This window comes from Haliotis rufescens, unplaced genomic scaffold, assembly GCF_023055435.1.
Source record: "Haliotis rufescens isolate VD_foot unplaced genomic scaffold, xgHalRufe1.0.p SCAF_2, whole genome shotgun sequence".
In the NCBI taxonomy this organism is placed as follows: domain Eukaryota; kingdom Metazoa; phylum Mollusca; class Gastropoda; order Lepetellida; family Haliotidae; genus Haliotis; species Haliotis rufescens.
Window position 1 is genome coordinate 64,719,206 of NW_025963890.1, and position 21,794 is coordinate 64,740,999.

At 37.5% G+C, this 21,794-nt stretch overlaps 3 protein-coding genes across 6 annotated transcripts in view; 2 read left to right on the plus strand and 1 right to left on the minus strand.

The window, feature by feature from the left end:
* LOC124116724 (coiled-coil and C2 domain-containing protein 2A-like) overlaps nucleotides 1–1,924 on the minus strand; it is a 50,592-nt gene extending 48,668 nt beyond the window's left edge. For 2 of the 3 annotated variants that reach the window (XM_048400335.1, XM_048400334.1), the window contains exon 1: nucleotides 1,812–1,911. The gene's annotated coding sequence lies outside the window, so the exon portion shown is untranslated. Of the gene's footprint in view, nucleotides 1–1,811 lie in introns of all 3 variants that reach the window. The other variant, XM_048400333.1, reaches the window with a different exon arrangement.
* A 4,294-nt stretch (nucleotides 1,925–6,218) lies between these two features.
* On the plus strand, nucleotides 6,219–7,107 carry LOC124116699 (sperm-specific H1/protamine-like protein type 2). Its single transcript, XM_046478137.2, has one exon. It carries the CDS (start codon nucleotides 6,257–6,259, stop codon nucleotides 6,860–6,862), a length of 606 nt encoding a protein of 201 aa, XP_046334093.1. The 5' UTR covers nucleotides 6,219–6,256; the 3' UTR covers nucleotides 6,863–7,107.
* A 1,434-nt stretch (nucleotides 7,108–8,541) lies between these two features.
* On the plus strand, nucleotides 8,542–16,891 carry LOC124116727. Of its 2 annotated transcripts, none has more exons than XM_046478187.2 (3): nucleotides 8,542–8,670; nucleotides 10,571–11,112; nucleotides 12,771–16,891. In XM_046478187.2, the coding sequence occupies exons 2-3, from the start codon at nucleotides 10,609–10,611 to the stop codon at nucleotides 13,254–13,256; spliced, it is 990 nt and encodes a 329-aa protein (XP_046334143.2). In that variant the 5' UTR covers nucleotides 8,542–8,670; nucleotides 10,571–10,608; the 3' UTR covers nucleotides 13,257–16,891. The 2 variants fall into 2 exon arrangements, with proteins under 2 accessions (XP_046334143.2, XP_046334144.2); XM_046478188.2 differs by having other exon boundaries at nucleotides 8,553–8,670; nucleotides 10,608–11,112.
* The last annotated feature ends 4,903 nt before the right edge of the window (nucleotides 16,892–21,794 follow it).

Genomic DNA, 21,794 nt, shown 5'->3' on the forward strand with positions numbered 1-21,794 from the left:
ACATACTGTATGTGACGTAATAAGCGCCCCGCTCTCATAAGCGCCCACAGCGATATTTGCTAATATATTGGCTAGTGAACAATCCCAATTAGCACCCCTTGCGATTGATCAATGTACTCAAGACTCGTTTTTTCGCGTATAATACACACTTATGTGTTATATGCATCCTTAATTATGGGCAATTTAATTCTGAAAAAATATATCTGTCATACATAAACATTTCAGGCTGTCAGCATAAACCACGAAATTTACCTTTCAGCTCTGTTTTTTTCACCAAAATAATATTCAATAAGAGCCCCCTATTTCTAATTTTGAGAGCGTCCTGGGCGCTTATTATGTCGAATACAGTAACTGTCATGGATAAGCATGTGTATTAGGGCTGGGACGGGTAACTCGGGTACTCATGTCGGGTGGGTCCTGAGTAGGACCCAGGTACCCATAGGACTACCCGGACCTGTGGTTAGTCATGTGATATATTGTTTAATGACAAAAACTCACTATAGCTCAGTGGTAACACTACAAGTCACTAATGCTCGCATTTCTTCATGACAATGCACACATTCCATTTGACCATTGTTGACTTGTATATGTTTGAGTAAAGATAAAGCTTCAGTCAACTTCAGTGAACGCATGATCTGATTGTTTGATACATGTATCTAAATAGTTTTAGCCAGGGTTGCGGTAAAACAATTACTCATCAGACATTTTGTTCCCAACTCTTGAGACTTGCGGTAGGACCCGGGTAGGGTCGGATAATAGGGGGTCGGGTACCCGGGTAGTAAATTTGGACTCGTCCCAGCCCTAATGTGTATATTAAATTTGGGTATATAAGTTTATGTCATCTGGAATAATTTTAAAGAATAAAACATTTGAATGTTATACCAGAGACAGCTAAAAATGTAACTGAATAGGTTTGTGTGATCACATGGCACATGCTGCTTAGACAATGATACAAACTGGTACAGTTAGTCGACAGTCGACATCACATTTGCTCATACTTTCACAAAATTCAAAGTTATTGGTACAGTCAACTTCATACAGAGGATATTTCAGAAATAACAATTAAAAAAATGTGGTAACTGGTGGTGGCCAGTACCTTTCAATGTAGCCGTGAGCCTCGATGGAGTCCTAGTCAAGACTTGATGTAGGGCACAGGACATGTATCTAATAATAACAGTGAAAAAAACTAGCAATAAAATCGTAGATGAGGCCGAGTTTGTTTGTTACTATTATTAGTTACATGGTCCTGTGTGTAGGGTCATGTCTTGACTGTAGAACCCAAACGCCAGTCTCGGCTACATTCGGTGAATCATTGCACTTGACAATTTTACTTCTGGCACTGAACCATAATACATCACATTATAACATAGATCATGTTTACCATTCAGTGAAACGATGCTGAATATACTGAGTAAACGTTTACCCTCATAATACTCAGTGTAAGAAGAAGTCTCCGTTTGACATATAGTCTGTGTCTACACTGAGCTAGCAGAACACATACATTGATACACCGCTATATAGGCCTATTTAGTTTATTATGTCTAATGCATGATGGAAAACCTCTTGTAAAATACAAACTAAGACTTTACAAACTTATAGTTTTACATTTGTGTGAAGTTTCGGTCGGCGATAACTGCTTGAACATTCATAAACAAATATCCAAAAACCTGAAGCACAATCTCGCAGTCAAGAACAGAGCAAGAGATGTTTACGTCAGTGTCAACTGTCGTCTCTGATCAGCAATGCTTACAGTCTAAATGTTTGTTTCTGTTGAATGATGTTTGGGTAAATGACAAACAAAATGAGTTTACCGGTAATTTTGATCTATTGTCAGATGAGGTATCCCATTTTCAACAGTCAAAACAGTTAACAGTACATGCAACAACTTGTCAAAGAACCCGCTGCAGAAGAATGTAGTTGAAAGTCAGACTGGGTATTTAAAACGGAATACGCGCATATTTGAATTTTATACTAAACAGGATGACATCATAAATGTACTTTGTATGCTTTGATAATTATGTTGTAGTGTAATTTTAGTAGTTCCCGTATACAAATATATTTATTACTATCATTACAAAACATGAATCATAATTCGGTTTGGGGATTAAGTTACAACCTTTGCTTAATAACAGGTGCGAGAAGCGCCAATATAATATCAAAACATTGTATTTTGTGGAGGCAGCTGTCTTAAGTCAGCTATAACCACATCTCGCTTTAAGGGAAATTAATCATTAAGAGATGATATCGCTACCAGTATATTCGTGTTTTGTACTCTGTAATCATTAATATGTCGACGTTTTTTTTGGAAAAGATACATTGTCACCGAAAAGTCTTGAAAAATATGAAATCTTATTAGAATCTAGATATCTATGCTCCAGTGTTGAGAAAAAGAAGAAGAAATTGCGGGTGCAGGCTAAAACGGCACCTCAGCAAAACGTCACCGATTTCTCTGGCGAAAAGGCACCGCATTTGGCGAAAACGGCTACTATGTGTCGGGCGAAAACGGCACCTCTATTTTTAATAACGATAACAACGATTTTTGTAGTCACAAAGGATACAGCATGTTGATTTTTTTTCTGACATTCTTCTCGCATGCAACACATCGATAGGCCATTGTGAATAATTGTGACCTGACAGCACCATGTTAGGTCTCTTAAATCAGTTTCAGCTTAAATTGAGTAAAGGTACTTAAAACTTCAAAGCGTATAGTGAATAAAAGTCGGTGAGTAAATTGGAGTGGGGGGCTAATTTCTTATTTGTTTTATTTCACAATTATTTGTGTTTGTAACAGACGATGTGAGTTTAATTTCTATTATCTTTCGTCAAAGCATGTTATGTTTTCACCATAAGTTGAGTTGCGTATAAGCTAAGTTGGATTATAGTTGGAGCAGAGGCTAATTTCTAATGTAAACTTGTTTAAACATCTCACAATTATTGGCCTTTGCAAGTTACAATGTAAGTTTAATATCATTTATTTGACCAAGGTAAAAAAAAAATAAGGTGCCGTTTTCGCTCGAGTCGAGGTGCCGTTTTCGCTTGAGTCGAGGTGCCGTTTTCGCCAATCGGTGACGTTTTCGCCCGGTGACGTTTTGCTGAGGTGCCGTTTTCGCTATAACCCAGAAATTGCCTGCCACAAACATTACATTGTTGCAACGTGTTTGCCTTGAAAATGATTCAGACTCATTGTTGTCATCTGGTGTTGTAGCAGTAGCTGACATTAATTATTGTCACGAACTTAATTATGACTATAAGGCCAAATGTTCCCCTTAAATAGTTATTTTACCTAGAAATTAAGGTTTAAGTTTTCAGTCATTTGCAATATCTGCTTAAAACACATGTGAAAACCCGATAAGTCAGGCTCACTGGTTTGAATGTTTGTGAAATTTGTTCCGAATCGATGTTTTACTATGGATCGAGTTGTCAATGTATTACGTGTACGGGTTTGTGGTGTCTTGAAAATCCTGGTGCAGAAATGTGGTTTCAGTAAAAAACAAAACACATTGCATGTGCACAAGCACCACTAAAACTTATGTATAGTACATTCTGAGACTTAGATTAAGACTATTCGTTTCAATGACAACAATTCAAAACTTCAACAGCCATTATCTCAATACTGTAGTGGTGGGAGTTACATGTCACTCTGGATTTCAGGCAACCATTTGTTTGTGCATTTGAGACGTACGTTGCATTGATTAAGGAAACTCAACGCACCAATTATATTATAAATGCTAGTCGGAAAACGGACCAGAATCATAGTCCCATTAAAAATACGCATTAACGTAGTCATATAGAGACATATAATCTTTGAAAGAAATGTTTTCAGTAAGCGTGTTTTGTTTATTTTCCAAACATTTTCGTAATCACACTGAAAAACTGAATATTATTTGTTTCCAATATTGCTTTTCATAAAACATAGTTCACCACCGGAAACTTCAGTATGAGGGCGGGGTAGATACAACACATGTGTGCATTATATGTTAGTTAAACAAAACAATAATACAAAAATAAAATGGTAAACAAACACAACACTATAACAAATCCGAAGTATTTTCCCTCCTATGGGTCTTGGGTGTCTTCTACTACGTCCGCGCGGTGGCCATAGATATGACGTAATAACGTCTACGTCATATTTGTTTAGTGTTACAAACTGTCAGTATCAATAAACATGATAAACTCGATAACATGCCAAACAGTCCATCACCAAAGACGATCTAATTCTTTCTCTAGAAATCCATTAAGAATTATAAGATCATAATTAGATTAATTAATCATTACTTCACCCGCTTAGCGATATTTGGGGACTAACTCAAACATGATATAGGACAAACAATAGGTGGTTTGTCAGAATGTTTTTCTACATTTTCAAATAAAATATTGAAAAAGGAGGTGCCTACAAATGCCAACAGGAATTCATTTAACAAAACTACTTATTTTTCTGCGAGCACCAAACACCTTTCCGTCTAATTATTTGGTACATATTTTGTGTATGTTTTTGAATAGGTCTTTGAAGACCCATATGCTTGCCGGTAAAGGCGACTATGCTTGTCGCAAAAGGCGACTAACGGGATCGGGTTGTCAGGCTCGCTGACTTGGTTGATACATCGATCCCAATTGCGTGGATCGATGCTCATGATATTAATCACTGGATTGCCTGGTCCAGACTCGATTATTTACAGACCGCCGTCATATAGCTGGAATATTGCTGAGTGCGGCGTAAAACAACAAACAAACCAAACTTAAATGAAAAATGTTTAAAAAATATATATGGAAATACAAATCTAGATATCTTGTTACAGATCATTAGCATGAATTATAACATCTAACCCAAACCATTCTGTATTCCTTTATCATAAGGACACTGTAATATTTAGAAAAATATTTATTTCTCTCAATATTTGGATTAGATCATTAATCAAGATTTGTATCTGTGGAGCATATTTAGAACACATTTCCATGTCCTTGAATGAATTTCATTGGCTTGATCCATGGGTTTATTCATTGTATAAACATACTATATTTGACAATGACATACTGAACATACTATAGTATTCATAATTTCCTTTACCATGTTTACACGTACACAGTCTACATGTTTTACCGAAAACGATCGGGAAAATATTATCATTAAGTTCCTGGCTTAGATCTATGTTGGTAACATTTCACTGCTTCATATTTCATCTCAACACACCGAAATTATTGTAAGATGTTATCTATTTCACAAAATAATTTGGTTAAAATATTAAGAAGATCTGGTGTTTATGAAAAATATTCTTTGAAAGCAATACCAAAATACATAATTGTTCAGTGTGCACAACCGTACGTACGTCTCTAATAACATTTAGTAGAATATTTTTCGTATTTTTTTCATAGGCCATATAATAATTTTGCCGGAAACCTGTGTTAATATTTTGTATATTTGTTTGATTTTTAAAGTTATTTTGTACTGGAGATAAGAAGTATTTAAGGTAACAGCTGGGCTAGATACATGACGGAAGTGTGTACACTGTACACGCATTGGAATTAGTGGGAAAATGTCACAACATATGGGCACGAAAAAGGACCAATAATGTAGATCGTTTTCTGTTTAATTCGGGTCATAAACTGAGTTGAGAAGAATTAGTGACACTAGAAAGTGAGGTTCGGGTCGTACTGTACATATATAACTTTACAGAATGGCAAAAGCGTTCAAGTATTGTCAAAACCCAAGTTGAAATGCATTCAAAATGGACGATTTTCTGTCGATGTTGTGTTTTTGAGCTAACATTTAACATAAAAATTGAGCTGTCTAACTGATTTGTACTGCTATGTATGATACATCTATTGAATTAGAACCATGACATGTTTAACATGAACGTAATTTTGAGCTTATGTTTTGCAAGATGTTTTTGGTTAAGCCAATTTTTTAATGTGGAACGTTGTTTTTAAAAACATTTCTCTTTATAGTTCACGGTAAAACCCACAATAGCGTAGCAACACCAAATTCCTGCAGGAATTGATGTGGATCCCCGGAATCACTAGAACATGTGCTGCTGAATGGTACCATTTTTGTTTAACCAATATGAACGAAGTAAAAGGAAATATCATAATGAATTGGTAAACAAACACAATTTGCAGTAAATCGCTAAGCCTATTTACATTTCGTGCGAATATGTGTTGATTGTCTTCTCTCACGTCCGCGCGTTGCCTATAAGAGCGACGTCACGTCAGTTGAAGGCATTCCTGTTCAGTGTACCTGTCAAGAATACATCTAACAATCATGCCAAGTCCATCTTGTTCCGGATCCCAATCGCCTGCTAGGCCTGCAGTGCTTACCTTTCCTGTTAAAAGCCAAAAGAAGTCCGTGGGTAATCGCAAGCCATCGGGTCGCCCAACTGTCGTGAATATGATCGTTGCGGCAATTGGTGTCCTGAAGGACAAGAAAGGCTCTTCAGTGCAGGCCATCAAAAGCTACATCATGGCCACCTACCCTGGAATTCCTCTTACTTTGTTGCCAAGTTTGCTCAAACGTGGCTTTCATAAAGGTCTACAGACGGGAGCCCTGGTCCGCCCCAAGGGATCTCTCGCCAATGGAGCGTCAGGCCGTTTCCGCGTAGGAGCAGTTTCGACAAAGAAGCCCGCCAAGAAGGCCAAGAAGACCGCCGGCAAGAAGAAGTCGGCAGGCAAAGGCAAAGCACGAAGGCGTTCCACGGGAAAGGCAAAGAAGGCAAGGAAGCCTGCAAGGAAATCGGCGACCAAGAAACGACCAAAGAAAATGCTCAAGAAAGCTATCAAAAAGGCCAGGCCAAGCAAGAGGCCAACAAAGAAAATCGTCAAGCCTGGATCGAAGAAGGTGAAAATCAGTAAGAGAGCCAGCGTCAGGTAGAAAACTTGCTTGTTACAATTTTAGGACACTGTCCACAGGCCCTTTTCAGGGCCACCCAAATCATTACGAAAGAACTTTTATATTGCCTAACAACCAATTTAATGTATACTCGGACCCCATGGTACCGCGGCATTCATCGTATCGCGGCATTTGTGATTTCCGGTGGTTCACGCGGGACAATCCTCTTAGCGGCTGTCTATTAATGCAAATCAGTAACCGGGAAGTGCTCACTTCGTTAACAATTTCAATTTCCTCGGAATGTTCCGTCTGCTGTAAGTAAGGAGTTATTAATCCGTTGATACATATTTCTGGCATCTGTTGTAAATATTGCCTTACCCCCATCTATCAATGGCCAACGATATAACCCGCAGTTCCCCAAGTAAACTTTCTCTATCGACCTGAACTAGATCACTAGCATATGATATTCATGGCGACTAATGAGGTAACGGAAGTTACGTAGTCCGCACATTTTTTCCCGCTCTGTGCCCAGAATCTATTGGGAGATCATAAGGGCCATAATGCCAAACTTAGAAATACGTTCTTCGCTAGTAACCAAAAGATAAATACATACTTTGGGCATACTAGGAGTGCTTTTTATATATTTATTGTTGACTTTTAACATTTTTCCATTTTTTGACAAATTATTGTCATCCAATTTTTTTTAAACAATCTTAAAATATCATTTCTGATATTTTGATGTTGACTAATAAAAATAATTTTCTCTTACTTTTCGGGAAATATGCATTGAATACCTCTTGCTGATAACACATTTAGAATTTTACTTGTGCTGTCTTTGCACTTGTCTGGACAAATCACTGATGTCTGGCATGATCATACCAAGTGGTTGGTAGAATTATGTCCTCTTTTTGTCCAATTCGGACCTCCATACAAAACTTTTCTCTGTACCGCGATACGATGGAGTTCTCTCCATTGTCAAACAGAGCGCGAGGCCCGGCTTTTACTCGGGGCTACTAATGTAAATAATGAACTTTTATCAGTAAAATATGCATTGTTTGATAACATGAATGATATCTGATACAGAGAACACGAATAAACATAAAGGTTAAGTACCGCGATACCCCGAGGTTGCAGGCTACTGCTGTTTCGTATGTGAAACAAGTCGCTTGCATTAGACATGCATTTATTCAGTATAAACTATTACTAAGACCTTGGGAAATGATTGAAATGCAATTCAAGTAATGTTTTCTCACATGATCGATTCATGAAAACTCCCCCCCCCCCCCCCCCCCCCCCGCCTTGATATTGCTAAAAGCGGCATAAAACCATACGCACTCACTCACTCGAAACTGGATGAGATATTCGATTGTCTGGTGCCTTTTGTACAAACATCACTTAAAATGATATTTGATAAAAATATATTTAGATCTTATTGATTTTGTATCAAACAATAACTTTAAGATTAACTTCCTTTGTACTTAGAAGGTTTAGCACACAAATATAAAGCTGTATAGTTTCTTATCTTGCATCACCTAGAAATCAAGTCTGAGGATCTACTCTTGTCCCCCCAATTACACCGCAGTAAACAAAAATCAGTTTTGCATATACATTTTGTCCTCTCGATATCGTATATCAAATACGTACTGTCGTATTATGAACGCTTTTTATTGTTCCATGTCAGAATAAAAACGCTGACAGTCAAGTGACGTAACGTAAATAGCTGGAAACAAAAATAGTCTGAACAGTTAGATCACGTGCTGCACGTGACCATCGCTAGATCTACTTGCTTGGAGACTGCTGGATTATCGGTTGCTGATATTTCTCTGGTATTACACGCCGCAGAGATCACGGTAAGCAGACAATTTCTTATGAAAACGTGTGATTGCTTAATCTATTTCACTCCGTGTAAATGATAAATACCAGATAACAATTCCGACCGATGACATTGACCCAGAACACAATCAAGGTCACTATAGGTAAACATGTTCGCCATGAACAACGCTTTTTACGTCTTATCACTTCTTTAGTGTGAGTGTGTATTATAAATGTTTTTTTCCCCAGGTTAGTATGTCTTTTTCAATAAATGTGACACAATGCATCAATATACACATCAAGGTTTGTTAAGTTGGATAAACACCCTTGCTTACATCAACCCGGAAGTATTTTTTTTATACAGTTTTTAACATCAAACTGCCAAATGTAAAGACTTTTTGACAGTACAGTACCATGTTTGTAGGTTCTAGTTAAGAGTTAAAAAAAAAAACAACCTATAGTTTTATACTGTTACAAGAAAATTTTGCTACTTGATGGTATTAATTATTCGTCAGTGTTATAAATACCCCATCACGAGTGAATCATGTGTGAACTGACACTCTCAAGCATTTAAAATATCTGATTTTTGGCCATTTATCTAACTTGTAAATATTAGCAATATTATTGGGGGTTGGGTTCACAAAGATTTTCTTTGGGTTAATGACAATTAATAATTAAAAACAATTACCCATTTTCCCCAATTAAAACATCACATGACCATAAATATGGGTGAGCATGTTTCTAAAACTAATGCTCGTGTACCATCAGACTCAGGTCAAAGTTAAATGATTATTAAATGATATGGTACAGTAATTACCAAAAGCACATGGTTGTCAAAACTATGACCCTTCAAATGAACATGGATGTACAGAGTAGAATTATATTTGCATGTATCTTGTCCTTTATGGAACTTTGTGATGAGAAGTAAATTATCAAATAGTTACTGAAATATATTCCATATTAGAATAACAAGTTGTAGGTTTTCTTTATTTTGTAAATTAGGTTTTAGGATGAAATAAAATACATTTATTTACCAAGAATGAACATTAGGCTATAATAAACCAAGTACCAGCCTCCCCCACCCTCTCACTAGCCTCACATCAACACATTGTCACCGAGTACTTGCTACATGTGTTCCCTTCTGTCATCACTTGATTAAATACACTACTGCTATATGCATAGACCTATCAAACATTCATGCTTCATGTGAATAACATCTGTTGAAGTTAAAGGAAACAGAGGCCTTGAACACAGTGAATACTGTAAATCTTGAAATTAATGCGTCTCCAAACTGCTGACCCCTAGCTAGCCAATGTGACGCAAAATCAATGCGACAATCTCTCTCCCCCACCCCCCCATCCCCAGTGGAACAATACATATCCTTACCTTAATCCAATCAAACACAAATAGCACTGCTTATAAGCACTGAGTAAAGCACATCTGTAATAACAATAAACTGTTTTCCTAAAAGCAACACAACACACAGTATATATGTATATTCTGTTGACTGGCATTAAAGATTCAAAGGCAATTTTTAAATGACATTGTTCTATACTTGTTACAACTGCTGCTCAGTAAACCGTGTTTGTGTATATGTTCAAGTTGGTATTTCCGCTAGCCAAAGTGTGCAGTGAGTGCGTCTTATTGTTGATAGTCATTTTGGAGACATAAATGCGAGGTTTCATTAATGCGAACAAACACCACTTTGCATTTTTCGCATTTAGTTCATACTCATGTTGATTTCAAGATTTACAGTATACAAAATGCCTCATTCCTCTTGTTTTAGTCCCCCCCCCCAAAAAGTGTAATTATTTGTTTATTGTGGCATCATGTAATCCTGTGTTTCAGTTACATTTCCAAATACTTGTATTTAAAATAGTTTTGAATTCCATTAAATAACTGACAGAATTAATGTTTTATAATTTTTCTTAATTTCAGATTGTTTATGATTTGAAAATATAGCACTGGTTTACAGAATGGCTGAACTTGACAAAGAATCCCTGTCAGTCCAATGCACTGAGACCAACTGCCATTCAGGCACGGATGTCCTGGCTGCCATTGCTGGGCTGACTGACCACCAGATCCTCCCCGAGGAAGTCCAGAATCTGTATGATGATGTCCAAGAACTTGTCCAGAAGAGCCGTGTGAAGGACGAGTACGTCAATGACCTGAACCTGAAGATATATCGTCTGGAGAAAGAAAACAAGGATCTGAGGCAGCCAGTGAATATCTTCAGTCAGAGTCAAGGGAACATCAGAAGCATGGGGTCAGGTTGTGATAATGTTGATGAAGATAATCGGGTGGATCGGGACATCATCCAGAGCCTGCTCCTGAAGCTGGGGAATTTGGGTAATGAGAACAAGGAGCTGCGTGACATGTATCGGAGAGTGGTGGAGAAGAATGATGTGATGGAGGGAGTTGCCCGGCAGTGTGCTGATCTACAGGAGTTGAACTCCCAGCTTCAGCAGGAGGTTGAAAAGGTTTGTGTTATACTCTTGTTTTTTGGGTGATCCAGACATGAGGGGCACTGGTGGCCTAGTAATCTAAGGCACCGCAATTCACTGTGCAGAGTTGTGCCCCTTGGGCATGCCAGAAGCATATGATCGTGGTTTGAAAACCGGTTCACCCCAGTTATGTTTTGTTGTTTGTCAGCACCATACCTGTGCTCGTGTGTTTCATTGAAGTAGTAAACGTCTCCTACAATAAGCTGACATGCCGTGGTTATAATTAGAATACTTTTCAAAGTCTTGTTTAAACCAATTCACTCACGCATTTATTCCAGGCATGATAAAGGGATTCCCAGGGTGACTACTGTATCAACAATAAATTAAAAATGATCTATTTGTGAAGAGTTTTGCTTGTTATAGATTTTCAGAGGCCATCGGTCACCAAAATATAAACCGATAAAATTCCAATTTCACAGATGGTTTGAGTTGTTGGACTTTTGACTTTTGAACGGCATCACATGTTTCATAATCATAATTTCATTATTAAACAGTAAATAGTGAGGATTAGTCCTATTTACAGTAACAATTTAATCAAACAATGCACAGCCATCAAAATTTTTAATTAAAAATTATGAGCAGCGCTTGTCTTTGCATTCTACATTCTGTATCAAGGGGAAACGCTTTCTGGAGCTATGGTGACTTAGTCATGGGCTGTTCTTATCGTAACGCTTTATTGGCAAGATGGTCTTTATTTATCCAATAATGAATGGTATTGCATTCATTTGTTGTTATGGTTCGTTGGCCATTTTTTAAAATTTGACTTATTGACTTTTGCCATTGACTTATTACATTTCTTGTGTCCAAGTGTTTTATTTGTCAAAATCACTTATTATAGAAAAAACTTTGGGTATACATGCATTATACCGGACACCAATCAGCCATGTTTGTTTGATGCTACTAATGAAGTATTTTGTATCTACTTTGGGTAATTAAACATTTCATTTGCTTACAAAAACATTTAATTCAGGCCGTTGTGTGGGGGCAAGCCCCCAAACCCCCTGTTTTAGCAAGGCAACAAAAATGGCATCTGAAAAATAGAGAAACCATTACTAAGGAATAAGCTCATGCACATCCTTTTTTGAAAGTAAAATTTGATTGAATAATTGAATTGGCTTCAATGATATTTTTGCTTGAGACTCTCAGTGCACATTGTGTCCACACTCAATTTTTTTGCTCTGGCATTGTGAATGATACATGTATGTACATATGTATAAATAGCTGATCTGGTTTTGAGAGTAACAAACTATGAACAGTGTCTTGGAGTTTGTTACAGCCATGTTTTGCAGTAAGAGATCTCACCTCATTTTCTTTTCCTTTTGGGTATGGACTGAGCTCCTTGCTTATTACATCCCTCTGAAGATTGGAATTGGTCTTCACAATCCATGCTTATGCTTGTCTTAAGAGGCGACTAATGGGATTGAGTGGTCAGATTTGCTGACTTGGTCGATGCATGTCATTGTACCTCAATTTTGTAGATCAATGCTCATTGATGTCAATTATTGGATTGTCTGGTCCAGTGTCACTCCAGATTAATATTTACAGACCACTGTCATACAACTGGAATATTGCTGAGTGTGGCGTTAAACAGCAAACAAACAAATAAACTTAAAACGTACACTTGTTGCCTTCAGCTGCGGTGGGTGGAGACTCTGTACGACCAGAAGGAGAGGGAGTGGGGACTCAGCCAGAAGAAGACACAGGAGCTGCAGCGACTCCTCAACATCCTCAAGGACAACACCCAGAGATCCTTCAACACTCCCCAGTCTCCTCTCACAGAGGAGGACTGCCCTTATGATTCTAGTATTCATCTCCAGGAACAGGCCATCCGTCCTTTAAAACGTGGCCGATTTGTGATGGAGAAGAGTTGTCCATATGAGTGTTCCAAGTGCTCCAAGTTCTTCCAATCCAAGGAGGTTTCCGAGGAGTCCACGTGTTGCTACCACCACATGAAGCCTGTGAAGGCCATCCTGCGACGTGGAAGTGGCACTGTCGATCCTGTTAGTTCCCCTGACTGGTTTTGGCCATGTTGTCAGAAGATTGGAAGAAATGCGGTAAAATGTGTTCAAAACACCAGTCACAGGTTCAACGTTGATAGTGGTAAAAATCCAGAGAGGTAAAATTAATTTTGGATAATTAGATGACAATCAGCTCCTTGAAGCTGCTGCTGAATCTGCTACACATTATGTAAGGCTGTCTCAGTGTGACATTTACGACTTTACATATACATGTCCGTATCAGCTGAGGGTGATGTATACCTGTACCTATTGATGGTCAAATACACACATGTACAGAATGTACATGATTTACAGCTACCAATCAACTGGAAAGTACAAATTATAATGTTATGATAAGTCATGAGTCCAGATTCACAAAGGGATCGTAGCGCTATGACTGTTTAAAGTCAGTGTTACTATGGGAGTTAAAACGGCAATTCCTTGCCAAGAAATAACATGCCAAGCAGAAGCAAGTTTTATTTGCCAGTCCTGAAAATTTAGGCAAGATTATCAATCCCTAATCATATGTTATTGATCATGAGTAAATAAAACAGTTCAGTGACAAAATTTATGTCATAGTTACAAACCTGCCATAGAGTGATTTTATACTAGTTCAAATCAAACCAAATCCAAATGTGATAAAGTTTATCGTTTTTATATTGGTTGAAAGTAAGACAAACACACTTTCTGCATGTATGTGCCTTTCTAGGATGGTGCTGTGATAGCTAGAGCTGTTTACACATACTGAAGTAGATCCAAGTCTTTAACCATACATGTTGCAAAATAGTCTAACACTGTTGTGTCGAACTTTTATGTGTCCAACTTACGGTTTTGTCGAAGAAAAAACTTGGTCTCTGCATATTCCTTGTTAAGTCATCATTTTCGGTTGTGTCAAACCTCGGATATCTCGAAGTCCCTTCCACTTCGACACAACTGTGTTTGTCTGTAATATCCCCATGTTATGGGTTTTCGGACGCTTAAGAAACATTCGTAGTTTTCTCGCTAATCAAAAGAACAACCGTAAGACATCTCACTCTCTTATAAAAGACAACTTTATCTTAAAAATCAAGTCATCATCTGAGTATTTACAATGTCTGTGTGACGCCACAACCCTTGTTATAGCGGGAGTACTCGCAATAAACATGGCCGTCCGAAAAGAATGGATCCGACGATACAAATCTTGATTAGAATATTGTTATACCTGACATGAAGGGACTCTGTGACAAGTGAAATCTTGACACTTTCATGTATTTGAATCTTATTCTATCATCAAAAGTCAATCACAACTTTTTTAGGTAAAGTGAAGTCAAACTAACAATGGCCTTAGTTAGAACTGTTGAACTACGTACAGTTCGAAAGTAGTCTTTTACCATTTATTCTCATACCATGTGTGTACATCCATTTTACACATTCTTAGGTCACAGCACCGAGTTTGTTATTTTGATCCTGGTGTACAACAATGGCATCCAGATAAGGTACTTCTACAAAGACACTTATGAAACAGTGCTGCTCGATCTCTGACAACAAATTTAAACTTGTTGTGTATGTTTTTCATAAGCGTCCCCCATTGTCGTTTTTCTAAGCACCCAGGCGCTTTTTACAAGATAAGGTAAATGATAAATAAATTTTGGAACTATCATGGCAGATTCCAGGGATTTATCTGGAACTGCTGAGGGGCTGATATTCTGCCCAATTCTACAGCTCATGTCACTAACATTCCCAAATTGGAATTAAAAATTTCCCATTTCATGTTATCATTATGAACATGACAACTGCAGTAACAGTTTTGTGGAGTCACATGCTTGTCACTGATTACAGGACCCGTACATGACGAAGAGGCTTGTATGCTTAGTTATACCTTATTGAACTGAATGGAATGAATAGTAAACAACAATGTTAATCACCCCTTCATTTAAGAATGTAAAAACTTCAAAATATCCCAATTTTGAAAAAAAATAAATTTCTCCTCAATTTACCTGCTAAGAATATGTTTTCATATGAATAACGTTTGAAACTTGAAAGCTTAAGAAAACGCAGGAAAATTATCAATGAGATATGCCTATTGCAAGCCTGTTCAGCAATGATTTTATGAAGATCATTGCTCCCAGTCAGCTGAATACAGCGAGTCCCTGCTGTCCCACCCCCATGTTGAACCACACCTTAGTTTTCCTGTATCATGTAGTTGTGAAGATGGGACCAAGGTCAGTTTGGTCCTCTTGTATAATATTACATTTACATCGGTGTTATGTGTGTGTGTTATTCTCTTATTAATGCTTTAGTAGTATGTGTGTGTTATTTTAGGCATTGATGGAGACTTCATTTTTACTTAAACCAGGTCATATCGGTTGTTATTTTAGTTAAGCTTTGATGGAGGCAGGGCTGTAGTGATTTTCCTCCACATTGAGACAAGTCTGATAACGATAATTGTAAATGAATACTTAAACATGGGTGTATTTCTAGATACATACCAACATATATACTCTTGCCTGTTTGTATGCGCACAAATTTCCAAAAAGTTGTCACAGAAATAAACTCACAATAATCATAACTCCCAATAATAAGTACATTTTGGGGGTTCAAAATATTGAGTTAATCCTTACACTGCTCGCATTGTCAGGAGGCACCAAGAATGAGCTTACTCCACTGTGCCCATGTGGGGAATTGAACTCAGATCATAGATTTGATCAGCCAATACATTATCCACTGCCCCTGAAGACAGCATATACATTAACAGCGTATATTGGGATGAGGGTATAAATATCTACTCAAAGAGGTAAACATCCTTGATTGTCTGGTGTATAAAATCTTCATTCGTTTAACATGATTAAGACCCTGTACTCATCAGCTACCATAGTTTCGTTTGAAGCCCAATTCGTATAGCACAACACTTGAAATAACTGTCCAGTTAAATTGCTCTCACAATTGAGAAATCATCAGCGTTGACTTCAGGTAGGAGTGATGGAGGTGGCTACATCTATTCTGAAATGAAGCCTTCGTAGCTAGTGTCTTCATGGTATTGATCACTATAGAGTTGATGAGGATGAGACAGAGTGAATATCTAAGGCTCAACATACCAACTTAGTACTGCTCACTTGGACAAGATACTATTAGATTGTTTACAATTTTGCATGCAATGCTGTCATGACAATAGATGTTTTTGTTTATTGACAATGGCAATCACAAAGTTTTAAAACTATTTGTTTTCTTAGCCAAACGAGATTGTGCCAACTCCCTTTTTGTGATGTAATAATGTACATATTTATATTGCGCCAGATCCACAGTCTAAAGCATGCTCAAAGTACTCCATTATTACCCTGGTCAATGGATCAGTGTGCACTTGAATTTCTTTCTCAGTTCCTGGGGAGTATACCGTTAGTTAGGGTGTCTTTAGTTTCTGTATACGGTGTCATATTAGGTAAGCAGAAAAATATTGAGTGAGGTGTCCACCGAGCCCAATATTTTTTTGCTAACCTAATATGACACCGTACACGGAAACTAAAGACACCATAACAAATTTATTATGCCGGAAAGTTTACACTTTTTGTTATCTTTGTCGCACATGTCATGTCAAAACTTAAAACTCAAAACTTTACACTTACAACCTAAGACTAAGGGTCTTCAAACCTCAGAGGTCAAACCTTGTTGATAATTTTAACTTTATATAATCTTTATTGAAGTCACGAACGTGATCCAATAAAACATTAGTGTCCTTGAACATCAAAATTAATGATACAAAACACAAAACAGTGTCGAATAACCTGTACCTGAATTTTCATGTGAAATTTGTGAGATGGGTGTTGGAAAATCCAAAACGGCTGTTACTGACGGTATACAGTCTCATATTAGGCCTGTAACAACCATCTTGGATATTTACTGATGGTATACAGGCTCATTGGTTTAGTAGTTCTTCTCTCTGATTGGTCAAACTCACTTTGAGGCATAATAAAACCTAACCTGCCTTTTAAGGCGCTGTAATACTGTCAGTCTTCATTGGATGAACAGAGACATATTTTGTACAGTCTCTTGCCTAACTAGACACCACATGTAACATGTCTCAGTGTGGGGCAGGCCCGAAGCCCTAGATACTCTCAGGAGTCAAGCTTGCTAAACACGGTCACCCATTCACATACTCTCTGCAACCAATATTGCTTGACTGCCTGATTTGTGGTCCGTGTGCTGTACATGGCACCATAATTATGTAATTTATTTTTTTTTATCCATGATTTTTTCTTCTGCTTGAATGTTGCAATAGATGCTCAAATGTTGTACACTTATAAAATGTTCCCATTGGATGACAAGTTGTGATGGTGCTTGGTTCAGAAGTCCTTGTGTATGCTTTCATCAAATGCAAATTATTTGTTACTCACATGTACAATTATTTATGTTTGATTTTGTTTTTTATATTCAATATTACAAATATGCTATGTAGCATTTCCATTCTTTGCATAATAGTAGTATATATATGAAAAATCCCTTTTCATTCATATTTCACAAGGTGCTTCATTTTGCATAGAAAGTGGTCATGTGTTGTTAAGATATATCCATTGATATATTCTGTATATGGCAATTAGTACTGTCAACTCATTTTGTTCAGTAATATTAATGTACATTTTAACGTGCATTTTAAGTTTTCAATGATTATTTATCAGATGAAAACAATCCCATTTCGCTCTTTTCTCAATAATTGTTATTTTATCATGTGCATACAAAAGAGAGTATTTTGTTTGAAAGAAATGGGTTTGAAGTTTTCCCTCGAAAAGAGCCATTGTAGATACATGTACTTACAAGCTTTATTTTTGACCATGTTACTTTTTACATGTTTGATGAATAAATTTAGCGTTTAAAATAAAACTGTTCCGAGTCATGAATAGAAAATGAAACCTGTTATTTATGCCTTCAGTACACATGCAAGTGTGTTTGTTTCATGAACATTAATTCAGACTTGAAAAATGACTTGAAAACATGGATAGGCATATCTTGTGCCATACACTCTCGTAAGAGTCTTTTCTTAACATGTATCAGTCTCCCTGTTCCATTCTACCACAGAATTGTACAGGGAAGAACTATCAGTGGCCTGGCTTGAAAGACAAAGAAAACTCCTGTTTAGTGTTTGTAGTAGGTTTATTTGGTGTTTGGTATTCATCACAGCAAATACAATAAACATTAATCTCCCAGTCAATCATCATTCACATCTTCCAAAACACCGACTGGCAGTGAAGAAACACATTCATCAGACAAAATAGTGTACAAGCAGAGTTAGGATCATAACCAACCTAATGGAACTGATACAGCATATAGTTCAGTAGAGTTAGTGGGTGTTTTATGTTGCTTTAAGCATATTCCAACAGCCACAAGCAAACCAAGATTAAGCTCCATGAAACTGTGCGTAGCCCATGTGGTGCATGAAACCAGGGGGGTCTGCGGCATGGCAAGCAGTGGGTGGGGAAGGGGTAAGATATTACACCTGTTTTACCAGTACTGCAGAAAAACATGATGGTTGGTTTGGTTTGGTTTGTTTGTTGTTTAACGCCGCACTCAGCAATATTCCAGCTATATGACGGCGGTCTGTAAATAAACGAGTCTGGACCAGACAATCCAGTGATTGACATCATGAGCATTGATCCACGCAATTGGGATACAATGACATGCATCAAGGAAGCCAGCGAGCCTGACCACCTGATCCCCTCAGTCGCCTCTTACGACAAGCATAGTCGCCTTTTAGGGCCCCGGATCTTTATGGGTCAAAATGGACACTTAGAATAAGATTTACTTATCGTAGAGGATGCCAACCCTCTTAACTGGTATTCTGGATGCAGTATGCAGGATACAATGAAATGTTGATCTGGTATGCAGATGCCAATATTTTAATGCTGAAATATATTATTTGCGTCTTATTTCTTGCAAAGAGTGACAAATCAACAAAGTCTTTAACCCTAAGATTATAAGTACACATGACCATGCATTCTATGTGAAAATCCCAGTCTAATATAACAATACCAACAGTATACTAATAAGACTTAAGAATTCTTAAGTTGCATGCCAAACCGTATTGTACCCACGTGGGGAAGGGAACCTGGCCTGCATGATCAATAAATACTTTTAACCATAAAGCTAAGTAATCCACATTAATGTTTCTAGCTCCAGCTAAATAGCTATTGATAGGCTATACAATGTCTGCTTGGATACATAGAAACTTGATTCCTATCATAATCGTCCAATAGACTCCAGCTACATATTTTCAACAGTTAATATTCACATGCAAAATAAACACAGATCATGGTTCCTGTATGTGGAAAGAGTGAATGTGCCCAGTGAATTATTAATATTATTCTGGCCATATACTCTAATAAAGTGTGGAACTTTCAAGAAATTTATAATAATGCTGTTTTAACTGATGGAATGTATGGTATTGCTAGCTTTTTCCAAGTTGATCTACGGGCCATTAATAGTAGTAATAGCAGGGTGTTAATAATGAGGAATTTGTATTTAACTACTGTGTGAATGTCATTCAGAAGATAGCAATGAGGTAATTGGTGACATGGATTTGCAAGGTTTTATATGACAACTGAACAAAATACATATGGGGAATGCTTCAAACATTATTGGTCCTATGCCTTGGCTACAAGTACTATTCACAAGGGTAGTGTTGTTCTTCACATACACATATGGGGTCTAAAGGACCTCAAACAATATCTAATTTACATTCTGGTTGTCAGTTTGGATAGAGGGGTAAGAGAGACCAAGTGAAACTAACTGCAGATGTTCCCCAAAACATAAGCAAGGCCTGATGCTGACAAATCAAGCAGCACAACTGGATTGTGGTACCCAAGGGACACAACTCTGCAGAACAAACTACAGTGCATGATACAAAGAAGGAAGATACGTGTGTTTGTGAGTGAGAGTGGGAATCAGGGTCAACACTTTTAAAATAATATATTAGTCCTATCATGGTGGTCCATTTTAGTGCTCGTACAGGTCATTTGGTCGCTTTGACACACCAATGATGAAAACCTCTAAATCAGGAATTCAGAATGGCAATCAGCCTAATCTGATATCAATGTGACACAACTAGTACACCAGACTTTGTCCCTTTGGACCACTAGGCAACTCAAGTTCCCATAAGGAATATTGTTAAGTAATCATGAAAACTTTCAAAGATATCACTACCTTCCATTATTTAAAATAACTTGTTGGACACAATGTTTTTGGTTTTCTAAGCAACATTTAAGACCATTTTAAGACCATGAGGACATTGCAGGACAGCATTATGATGATTAATATAGCACTGGCAACTAAGAGAGCTGTTAGACTAAGGGAGGTAACTGTTAATAAGGTCAGGATGAGACCATACTAGTGGCCCTCCATGTCAAGCAGGGGGAACTGTCAACTCTTATGTTGAATCCATACAAGGTGCATTAGGAGTAGTGGTACACAATGATAACTGACAACAAAAGCAGTACTTTTGACTGGATCAAAGACGGAGAGAGCTACAATTGTTGCAGATAGAGTGAGCCATTCTGTCATTTAGAATAAAGGTAATAGCCTTGATATAATGAAGTGGGGACAACAAGATGCATATTCTTTGTTCTAAATTCCTTAATGGAAGCAAAATATATCACAAAGTTCTTACCAGAACATGTTGATATTCTAGCATGATCACAATGGAACATGTTCTGTCCAGAACACACATGAAAATGTTGATAAATGAACCCGAACACATGCGAACATGTTGCTAACTGAGTGAGAACTTACGGATACACCTTCTGATACACCTAACCAAACTTGTTCCAACTGTGTGGGTCTATATGTGTTCACTGATCCAAGTTAACCTTCCCTGGCACTGTATCGCCATATACTAGAGCTTTGCCATTTCAGTCACGAACTCCCAGCCAATCACACAGAGAAAAAGAGGGGCAGAAGAAGGCGAATCAAGCCAACAGTTGAAAATCTGAAAACATGTCTCTAAAGTGATCACTAAATTGTTACTCTTTCCACAGTGAGTGAATTTTCCTCTATGCTGCATTAACCTTTATGCAGCCACATACATTCATGGACAGGTCAATAATGATATGGTGTTGGTTAACAAGTGCAGATAGTCATCAATAACATGCACAGTTGGCACCAATGGTGCTTCTCCCCAACCAGAAATGCCTACAGGAGCTGTATGGACCGCTGACTCAGTATGTCATTGATGCAGGAACTTGTGGTGACCTACTGTAGATGTGAATACATGTTTTGTAACTTAGGGTTTAGGTAGAGTAGTAAATGAAATCTCAGAATCTTATTACCTGACATATCCCTGTGACATATTCTGTCTTATCACTGGGGCCCGGACTACAGCTGTCTGGCTCTTGACATCTGTACATACAACCATGGCTTCCATTCAAATAAGATTAAGGCAATCAATGGACTCTATGGTATTGAAATCATTCTACAATAACCTTGTGTACAAAATAGGAGTTAGTTAAATAACAGGTTAGTATGTCATCTTTCATTAGCTTTGCCAATCAATGTAAAACATTGTTTCAGTTATGGGTGTTAAAATGCAAGGCTTCAACTCAACTTTCTAAATAACTCATGACCTTTATACTTTCAAGTTCTTGTCAAACAGTGCACTAAGTGTTGATCATTTATTCTACCATTAATTTGGAAAATACTCGA

Excerpts from the sequence above, each read along its gene's own strand:
- LOC124116699 (XM_046478137.2), top strand. The coding sequence starts at position 6,257 with ATGCCAAGTCCATCTTGTTCCGGATCCCAATCGCCTGCTAGGCCTGCA.
- LOC124116727 (XM_046478187.2), top strand. The coding sequence starts at position 10,609 with ATGGCTGAACTTGACAAAGAATCCCTGTCAGTCCAATGCACTGAGACC. Across the intron at positions 11,113-12,770 it reads TTCAGCAGGAGGTTGAAAAG|CTGCGGTGGGTGGAGACTCT; the intron begins GTTTGTGTTATA and ends TGTTGCCTTCAG.